Source organism: Scatophagus argus, chromosome 19 (assembly GCF_020382885.2).
Source record: "Scatophagus argus isolate fScaArg1 chromosome 19, fScaArg1.pri, whole genome shotgun sequence".
Classification (NCBI taxonomy): domain Eukaryota; kingdom Metazoa; phylum Chordata; class Actinopteri; family Scatophagidae; genus Scatophagus; species Scatophagus argus.
The window spans coordinates 3857273-3867171 of record NC_058511.1 but is presented as its reverse complement, the minus strand read 5'-3'; the positions used below and the strand labels follow the sequence as shown (position 1 = coordinate 3867171).

Sequence of the window (9899 nt, the reverse complement as noted above, 5' to 3'; positions counted from 1 at the left end):
GCATTTCACTGCCAAATTCACTGACAGAAGCATTAATAACACTGTTGCCAAAACCTGGAAAACCTAGCAATTGTTGTGGAAATATGAGGCCAATAATTTTATTAAATGCAGATCTGTGCATGTGTCATGAATGCCTGATCTGTTGGTATCAAACTCAACTGAAAATTCTTATCATAAACAAAACGTACGGAGTCAAGACCTAGAGACTGATATAACACCCAGTCAATCAATACAAGATTCAGACTACTACAGTATAAATGGCTCATGAGAATATGAATATAAGAAAACATTCCAGACATTTGTATAAAATGCAATGAGGCTAAAGGGACATTGTTTCCCTGTGTGTGGCAGTGTAGCAAGATTAATTCTCTTTGGGAAGAGGTTAAAAATGCTGTAGAGAAATTAATTCACGAAAACATTCCTATAGACCCTGTCCTTGTTATTCTCGGTCTTTATCCAAAGAGACATAAGTATACCATGAATCAACAGCTTATAACTGGTATGTGTTTCTTGCAAGCCAAAAAGACAATTGCAATAGTCTGGAAGAGGACTGACAGACCAAACTTCATACATTGGGTGAGACAAATGCTGACAGTTTTTCCCTTGGAAAAGATAACCTATATTAAGAAGGAAACAGGAGATGTTCGAAAAGGTGTGGGGGCCATTTATTGAATTTCTGAAAGGTATAGATGTAGTAGATGAGGGAGGGGGAATAGCTTCTTAATGTAAACCCTGCAACACGGTTAATATAACCAAATTGGGAGAGAGATGACTTGCCGTTAACGAATGATTATTCTTTCCATGAATATGAATATAAATATATATATATGAAATGTCCTTGTTGTGTTAACTATGCACACTGCTATAATATAACCTTGATGAATAGAGAATGTTATTGTGTATGTGTTTATATGTGTGCATATTTATAATACAAAATCAATAAATACATTGTTGAAAAAATAATAATAATTATAAAGTGAAACTGGGAAGGAGAGAGAAGCTCTTAAATCACCAGACATGGGCCACAGTCACGCTGTCTTACCGCGTCTCCGTCATGGCTCCTCCTGGCGCACCGGTTTCATTAAAAGTGATACAAGAATCCTGCAACTGCCATACGCATGCGCGCTGCCAACAGCTAATTCCAGAGCGGTATCGCGCAGTTTGCTAAGGCAACGGTCGGGGATCGGAAAAGCCCATCAGCAGTAGACACAACGGGACGACTGTCAAGAGGGACGCTGTCGGACTTCAGTGAGTATCATTAACTTAACTTAAAACGCACATATTTTCGCTGGAAATCAGTTCATTTCGCGATTTGTTTAATTTACGTCTCAGATAAATACTTGTATCAACCCATAGGTTACAGTTGTTGTATCACTGGTTATGTGCGTGTGTATTATCGAAAAGGCCTTCAGAGGGGGTAACGTCAGGCTAAAGAAAGTCTCGGTTTCACTCAGCGTAAAACTTGCATGTATTTTGAGTTCCCTGATGTCTCTGGGGTGACATAAAACCAGGCGGAAAGTGTTTAAGGTCAACAACAGCAATAAAAGCCACTCGCAAGCAACGTTTGCAGTGTAACTAGTTAGCTTGGAGCTAGCAGCTTTACAATACAGTCACACACAGCGGCAGCAGTGCCTGTCGCACCGGCCGAGACTGTGACATCAACTGTCAAAACACCCAGGCTGCCCCGTGAAGGCGACTGGCACCGGGCTGTAGTGTAGAGAGTGTAGCACAGCAACGCACACTTTAGTCTGTGTGTCTTAAAACGGACCCTTCAGTGTTGTTGTGCCTTGTTGTTATTTCTCACATGCTTTAGCTGACAACTATAGAGGCGCTCAGCTGAATTTCCATTGAATTGAATTTGACAGTTAAAACGTGTTTGGAAAGATTCTTTCAGTTTCATCAGTTAACATTATTATAAAGAAATTTCTCCTTGATGGTCATTTTGTACATCTGAAATAGGATCAGCACTAAATATCTTTTTTTTTTTAGCTATCTGCAGCTTCTCTTACTTGTGTTTGTCACTTTTGTTATGAATATTTTGTTGCTTTAGAAAATAATTGTATTTTCATGTGCAGTTAATGAGTGCATAAACCCTCTTTGTGTGCTAGGGATCAGTCACATTCATATAGTTCTGCTACCTTTCTGGAAGAGCACATTTGCTCTTGTGTCAACGCTTAAAATTATAATTCATTTAATTAATTTATTATGTCGTCCCTAATTCTGGAGTTGCAATGTAAATGCACAAGTGTGGCTGTCATATCCCTGCTTATTCTGCTTATTTACACTCTGTTAGTACTTTTGTATGGCAGCGTTAAGCAATAAAGTTCAAGGTTTAGTTTATTATTTTATGACATAAGACAGGGCTGCACAATGACATGCAGTTTTAGCACCCTGCACGCACACGCACAGCGGACATTTAAAAACAGACATCAAACATTAGATACTGTGTTTGTTTACTTATCTATGGTATTGAATTCTAGTGCATTAGTGTTACTATAGAAATATAGGACAAAATAGAAATTGTAATGAAGCATATGTTCAGCAAAGATCCCTCAATCTATTAAGGGTCAATACTAGTAATAGTGTAATACATGTGTATATACACATGGACACAAATATATGTGCAGTGTGTGTAATATGTGTTATCAAACATGGTTCCTCTTTAGTATTTAGACTGGGTCATATATTTTGATGTTTGTGAAGAAAAAGACCACCTTAATTAGTATTGAAACTATTAATTGTTCTCATTATTGATGAATCTGTCAGATGTTTCCCAGATTAATCATTTGGTCTGTGAACTGTCAAAAAAATAAATGAAATAATAATTAAAAAAGATAGAAAACATTTCCCAAGAAGTGGCCTCATCAGTTAACTAGTTTGATCACCAAAATATTTGCCAACACATTTTCAGTTGTTTGACAGTTGATAAAATAAAGAACTTAAAGCACTTTATTTGTTTCATTAGGTAGCAGGAACAGGAGGAAGAAGCTTTCAGGAATTACATTTTATTATTACTAAATACTTGTTAGTACTTGCTTGTTATTAAGAATACTTACCTACTTGTTATTATTATTATTATATACTTGTAGTGGTGGATATGTTGAAGATCTGGCTCAGCCAGTGGGGAAAGTCCAGGTTAAGGGCTACACTCTTACATTGGAGTCTGATCATGCGTCCTTTTGTAAATCACAGACACCATCCTCATGTCTGTAGAACTAATAAATACATCACAACTAATGTTATAGACAGCTTAAAGTTATCACCTTTTTTAAATGTCAAAAGCAGTGTTGATAGAACTGCAGCTAATGATAGTTTTTATTATCAGTTTATTTGTCAAATGCCCCGATGTCAACATATCTGTCAGTTGGAAATGCCCTTCACATGTTCACTTTGTCCTGGGTGATGTCTTCAGATGTTCAAACTTAATGATAATTGATTTATTGAAGACGTGCGGTTTGCTTCATAACTGCACGACAAAGTCGGGGAGCAAAATAAACTCTTGCATAAACAGGCCTTTATTGACTGATTTAGCGATTTCTAACCTACGTTAGGTGTTACCTCTGTGAGGCCCTGCAGACAGGAAGTGATCGTCCAGCACAGCATCCTGTATGGTGTTTAGTTTGGAGGCAGTCAGTTCACAGAGAATGCCTTTGTTATTGCTGTTTTGTTTTGTTTGTTTTTGTTCGTTATCTCAAACTGTCAGTGTGATGAATCGGAACTGTATTGTATTTTATGCCTGTTGGATACGCATGCTGGTGATCTCAGCTGAGTTTGTGAGCGATGGTGGGTTACATCATGTTGAACCTGGACTAAAAGGATTAACTGAGGCAGAGATTAGTTTCCTAGCAGGTGAACTAGTGACTGGCTCCTAGTTTATCTCTGGTGTCACTTTATCGCCCTGTGGAGATGCTCTGGAGCAGGACATGAAACCACTGTGATCATTTAAGATAAGATTAGCTTTTATTAGTCCCGCTCTGGGGAAATTCACAATAGCATGAGCTGAAAGACAGTTTCTGTAGCAATATGGTATAGAAGAATTTATGTTTAAAGTGGATATACCAAGGCAAACAGGCATTTTTAAAGAAAATTCCGATTTTAGGATTGCAAGTAAAATAACTTTGATGTGTGATTATCTTCATACTAGCAGGACTGATGTCTCACATGATAATGGTTTCTCTCCGTAGGTCTTTTTATAACGTGGTCCACCACAACGTGATTTGAACGGTTCGCACCCAAAACACACACAGGGCAGGTGAGAAAAATCTGTTTGTTTTTATATTATTTTGTCTGGCCTTGATGCAGTCCAGCAAACAAATTGCAAATATTAGCCTTATCGGACAGGACACATTATTTGCCAGCTGTATCCTAACCCTAGCATAAATACTCAAGTGTCTTACAGTTGCTTAGGAATAATATTAAACTTTAATTTTACAGACAAGTAGTCATTCTGTTCTGTAAGAGACGTCAGAGTGGACTGAGAGACAAGTCGTCCTGCTCTCCTCATCCCATCACAGCCTGGAATAACATTCATTTTCTTACTACTCTTATCTTCACTTGTAATGATCAAAATAAAAACAAAATGTAGTTGTACATTATTACTTTAATTTCATTATCATCTTTATATATATATATATATATATACATGTATATATATATATATATATAAAACGCACACACACACACATATATATATGTGTATATATACACGTCTATATATATATATATATATATGGCTACTTCACAGTTGTAGTCTGAAAGTATAAGTCAGCCTTCAGAAGTCAACCATTCAACTGCTGCATGCACATGTGTGTGTGCTTTTGTGAAAGTAGGAGGATGGCGGTGAATGTCTACTCCACCTCTATGACCATAGAGAACCTGAGTCGTCATGACATGTTGGCATGGGTTAACGACTCCCTCCAGCTCACCCACACAAAGATCGAGCAGCTCTGTTCAGGTAAATGCACACTTTTTTTAATTAATACGCTCAGCTTGTGATTAAATTCAAAATGTTGATAATACAATTTTTCTTTCCGTAGGTGCTGCTTACTGTCAGTTCATGGACATGCTGTTTCCAGGGTGCATACTGTTGAAGAAAGTCAAGTTCAATGCTAAGCTGGAACATGAATACATCCACAATTTCAAGGTCTTACAGGCTGCATTCAAGAGAATGAATGTGGACAAGGTTAGAAGACACACACACTGACTAGATTTAATTACACAAGCCTTCCTCCTTGATTTACAGTTGTTGAAATGTGTAAAGATACATCAAAGAAAAAGACAAGAAAGAGATCTTTAAGAAGCACCAGTAAGACTGTGATCCTTCTTGGCGTTGAAGCTCTCTGGTCATTACGACATTATAACAGCAAATACTACATAGCTGTCGAGTTACAGTAGAAATTCTATTGTTTTTAATGGCAATGATAGTTGAAAGAGTTTGGCCTTTAGTTTGATATGTGATTGTGTGAGATGAGGGGTGACATGCAAAGGTGGTCACAGGCTAAACATAATTAGGGGACACTGTGGTCAGCATCTTAAAGATGGCCACTGGGATGCTCCAAAATAGACGCGTTGTCCCCACATTTCATATAGTGACCCTTTGAACTGCGGCTTGTGCCTCCATTCCCATTTTTTTCTGGGTTTCCAAGAATTAGCGTTTCTGTAAGACCACATGCAGCCGGCACCTCTGCTGCTGTTTGAATAAGATTACATAAATCTTTACAGTTCTGTGAAATCCTTCCTCAACACCTTGTCCCTCTGTCCTTCCCTCGGCCCGTCTCCTCCTGTGTCTCTCTCAGATCATCCCTGTGGAGAAGCTGGTGAAGGGGAAGTTTCAGGACAACTTTGAGTTCCTTCAATGGTTTAAGAAGTTTTTTGATGCAAACTATGACGGTAAAGAATATGACCCCGTACTGACACGGCAGGGCCAGGAGGTAACGCAGACTCCGCCCAACCCAGGTACAGTACGCACACACATACACACACACACACACACCTGTCTTACCTTCAAACTGTGAGTCACTTGGGTTGTTCTGTTCTGGCTCTGGTTGTATCTCTGCAGTTGTATACAGCTACAGTATTTTGAATATGCATAATTTTTACTAGGTGTACACAGTCTCACGCATCTTCTCAAAGCACACACACTACTCAAACATTGCTAACAGTGGCAGGAGCGGTACGTGCAAGTGGTCTAAAACCTGCCAGAATACTAGAATTGTTCTGTAAGGTTATGAAATCAAAGCACACAAAGACCTCTTAGGAAGGATAAATCTTTGCGTGTTTGTGCATGTGTGTGTCTTCTTTCTTTTGTACTTCTACTTCATGAAAAAAATTAGCTGCAGTTTGCAGGCTTTGAGGCCTTCAAAAAGGCCGCAAAAGACTTTTTGAAAAGTGGGGAAAGTTTTGCCGGTCCTCGGCTCTTGATGAGGCTTGTTGACCGGTTTTTCCTGTACGATTGCATAGTTGGAAGCCGATTTAACTAAGGGTAAGAATTAAGAATTACTCTTTGTCTACGCTGACATATGAGCGGCACAACAGTGACTAATCCGCTAATCCCTCATCAGTCTCTACGCTGCCTCTGTTCAACCACAGTAGTTCTGTGTACTCAGTAGTGTTTGACAGCCCAATACCCAATACTGTACTTAGAGAAAACTCAAAAAGAGAGACACACGTGTAGAGTATGTCCAGTGTAGACAACTGCATCGGTTAAACTGAAGCAAATTGGTCACCTCACACAGACAACTGACGGCTTACTAAAAGCAACACAGCTCAGACGTGTCTGTCCAAAGTGTATATATACATGTGCATGTGTATTTGTGTCTCCCAGGCCCCATGAGAACATCTCCCACAGTACCAAAGACTGTTCCCACCCCCCAGAGGCAGATCAACGTAGCAGCAGCCCGCAGGAGCACTCCAATGACCCGCAACGGAGGAGACGCTGAGCTCATAGAGCTCAACCAGCAGGTACGTCTGCTGTGATCTGTTGAGCACCAGCCTCCTCGTGTGGGTCTCGCTTGAAACTGTATGATTAAGGGCTTCATTGTCTTCATTGTTCATGAAGCGGTTTGGAAGATTCTCAAAATTGCACTGTGACACTTGTCTCTCTTTGAAAGAGAAAGAGAGCTTTTTGGCACAAGCGACATCATGGGGAGAATACCAAATGGGTCCCAGCTCGCCCTGCTCTGCCCTTTCTAACGACATAACAACACAAGATGTCTGTGCCCAGACTGTGCCGCGGTGAAAACAGGGCACAGGAATTTTTGGACTGACTCAGCATATTCTCGCTTTGCTGCAGTCTGTTAATAAAATAAATCAGATAGATCAATGAAACATAAAAAGCTTCATTTGAGGTTATCATAAAACAGATTTGCACTGTACTTTTTTTTAACCCTAAAAATCTTAACAATGCTGTTTTGATGAATGCCTCTTTTTACGTGTACTACATTCTCACTGGTTTCTTTAAAAAGGTATGTTAATTGTTTTTATTGCTGTCTTGGGTCACAGCTGCTGGATATGAAGCTGACTGTGGAGGGTCTGGAGAAGGAGAGGGATTTCTACTTCGGAAAGCTGAGAGACATCGAGCTCATCTGCCAGGAAAACGAAAATGAAAACAACCCAGTCCTCGGCAGAATCATGGATACACTGTACGCTACAGAGGTAAATGCAGTCAAATTACACACCCTGAGCACATGCATCCACATGAAGCATTTCACACCTTCAGTTTTTACTTCGATGCAGTAATAGTGTGTGTACTCGAACTATGCCAAACTAGCTTCCAGTTCACGACTCGCACCTGCTGCAGTAAGCTGTCTATGATGTGGTAACTTGCATGCAGATAAACGCCGAGAATGTTTTGTCTTAGTTTGACAGTCGGAGGTTTTAATTCAACTCTGTAATCACATTTGAGGACCGTAGTTGACCGTAGTTGTTGAGCAAATATTCATTTGTGTCTGTGTATATCACGTTGCTTAGTCAGGCGGAGAGTGGACAGAGAGAACAGCCAAAGCAACATAAAACACCTCAGTGAGGCTGCTTGAACTTCTGCTGGAAACTGGAAAAGGGTGTCTCATCTGTTAGAGTGTGAGGTTCAGTCCCCAGCAGCAACTTGGATTTGATTCCAACTCATGGAGCTTGGCTGCACATCTTCCCCTGGTCTACAGCTGTAGACTGCTACAGCTGTTCTATTTAATAAATGAATAAGATAAAAGACCCTCACTAAGACCAAGAAGAAGAGAATTATCGTGCTAAAAATCTACAACAAAAAGCAGATTTCATGATGTTCATCCTGCTGTACGTTGACCTCAGCCTCATCTTGCAGGAGGGATTTGCACCCCCAGAGGATGAAGACATTGACGAGGGGGCACAGGGTGACCAGGAGGAGTTCTGAACTCTTCTTCCTCTGTTCATCACCTTCATCAACCTGTCCTCAACTCCCCCAATTCTCACCCTTCAACCTACCGGATCATTATTGTCATAACGCCCCCCCCCCTTTATTTTTTTTATAATCTCCCTTACTTCTCTCATCTTGTCTGCGGCTGTCCATATCCATGATGACTTTGCTGCACAGCCTAGCTTCCCAAGCTCTTATTAGCGAAGGACACTTAACCCAGACCTGTCTGGACCAGGGCCCAGTAGCCTGACTTGGCATACGTATTCTAACCTGTTACCAGAGGGTACAGTTACACTGGGGACAGTTGTACCGCAGGGTTTCTTTAGCCTGCTAGTCTGTCAAAGGTTGATAGCAATGAGATTATAAGGATCCAGCACTGACAGCCTGGAGCCAACGGTGCTACCCATCCGTCTGTCTCGAAAGGCAGGCCACATTCTCTCACCATGCACTTTGATTGGTGACCACACTCATCGAGGCACACTTTCATCAGGATTCATGCAGAGTTTATATAAGAAACCACACAATGTTTTCCACACAATGTGATCAGTGTAAGAGTATTTTGGCTGCAAATTTCACAAAGTGAGATTATAAACGACGTTAAGCCCAAAAGAAGATAGCACTTACAGTATATTTTGAACAAATTGCACATGATGGCACATGTGAACATACCTTTAGCCCGCAGACATATCACAGACTTTGAACTGCTCACATGTGCATAAAGAAGTCGTCATTCCAAGGTAAAAACAACACAGAGTATGTTCCTATTCATCAAGTCGTCCCACCAGAGAGGGTTTGCTCATGAAACTGTTTGGACAGCTTGTTTATGAGACAGCATTATGTATTTATGTTTTTATTTATTTATCTTTTTTAATCTGCTACAGTTTCTGACAAAAAAATATGCGGTTTTGGATTTGGGGAAATTGAAGGTCTTGCACTAAATGTAGCGAAACAAACAGAATGAAATGATCCAAAATGCCAACATGCAGTGACTGGCTGTAGCCATAAAGATATAGGAAGATGCTATTTTATATTTTATAGATTTGTTTAAAAGAGGTTTGTTTTTTATTTACATTAAAGTTCTTAATAGCCAAGTCAGAGGTGTCAGTGTAAAACTTATTTATCAGACGGATGTCAGGCTTTGAATTCTATGAATGAACAAATGTAATAAAAAAAAAAAAAAAAAAAGAATACTACAGACACACTACAAAATACTAATGTTTGACTGTTCTGATTGAGTTAAACATTATAGCTGCTATTACTATTTTTCTGTTGCTATTTAATTGAGTTTTGTCGCAAAGCCACACCACGATGGCTGCCAAGTCACTGTGGGTGTGGCTTATCATGATTGACAGCCAGGCTGAGAGTGATTGACAGCAATAGGACCAGTCCGAGAGAACAAAACATCAAACCCTCTCTCACCGTTTGTTTTCATAGCGGCCATGTGATAAACTTGCATCATTTGGAGTTACTGCTGGAATGAAATAAAGCTCTGAGGTTCAAGAAAAGTAACAAA

General features: G+C 39.9%; 1 protein-coding gene across 2 annotated transcripts; it reads left to right on the top strand.

Moving 5' to 3' along the window:
• The first annotated feature begins 1101 nt into the window (after positions 1 to 1101).
• LOC124050816 (microtubule-associated protein RP/EB family member 3-like) lies at positions 1102 to 8685 on the top strand. Of its 2 annotated transcripts, none has more exons than XM_046373693.1 (8): positions 1102 to 1248; positions 4185 to 4252; positions 4830 to 4954; positions 5037 to 5182; positions 5796 to 5955; positions 6824 to 6960; positions 7501 to 7653; positions 8315 to 8685. In XM_046373693.1, the coding sequence occupies exons 3-8, from the start codon at positions 4834 to 4836 to the stop codon at positions 8381 to 8383; spliced, it is 786 nt and encodes a 261-aa protein (XP_046229649.1). In that variant the 5' UTR covers positions 1102 to 1248; positions 4185 to 4252; positions 4830 to 4833; the 3' UTR covers positions 8384 to 8685. The 2 variants fall into 2 exon arrangements, with proteins under 2 accessions (XP_046229649.1, XP_046229650.1); XM_046373694.1 differs by having other exon boundaries at positions 4827 to 4954.
• The last annotated feature ends 1214 nt before the right edge of the window (positions 8686 to 9899 follow it).

What these genes read in the sequence shown, in the direction of transcription:
- LOC124050816 (XM_046373693.1), top strand. Translation starts at nt 4,834, where the DNA reads ATGGCGGTGAATGTCTACTCCACCTCTATGACCATAGAGAACCTGAGT. An exon ending in GCAGACTCCGCCCAACCCAG is followed by an intron (nt 5,956 to 6,823) that starts GTACAGTACGCA and finishes TGTGTCTCCCAG; the next exon opens with GCCCCATGAGAACATCTCCC. An exon ending in ATACACTGTACGCTACAGAG is followed by an intron (nt 7,654 to 8,314) that starts GTAAATGCAGTC and finishes CTCATCTTGCAG; the next exon opens with GAGGGATTTGCACCCCCAGA.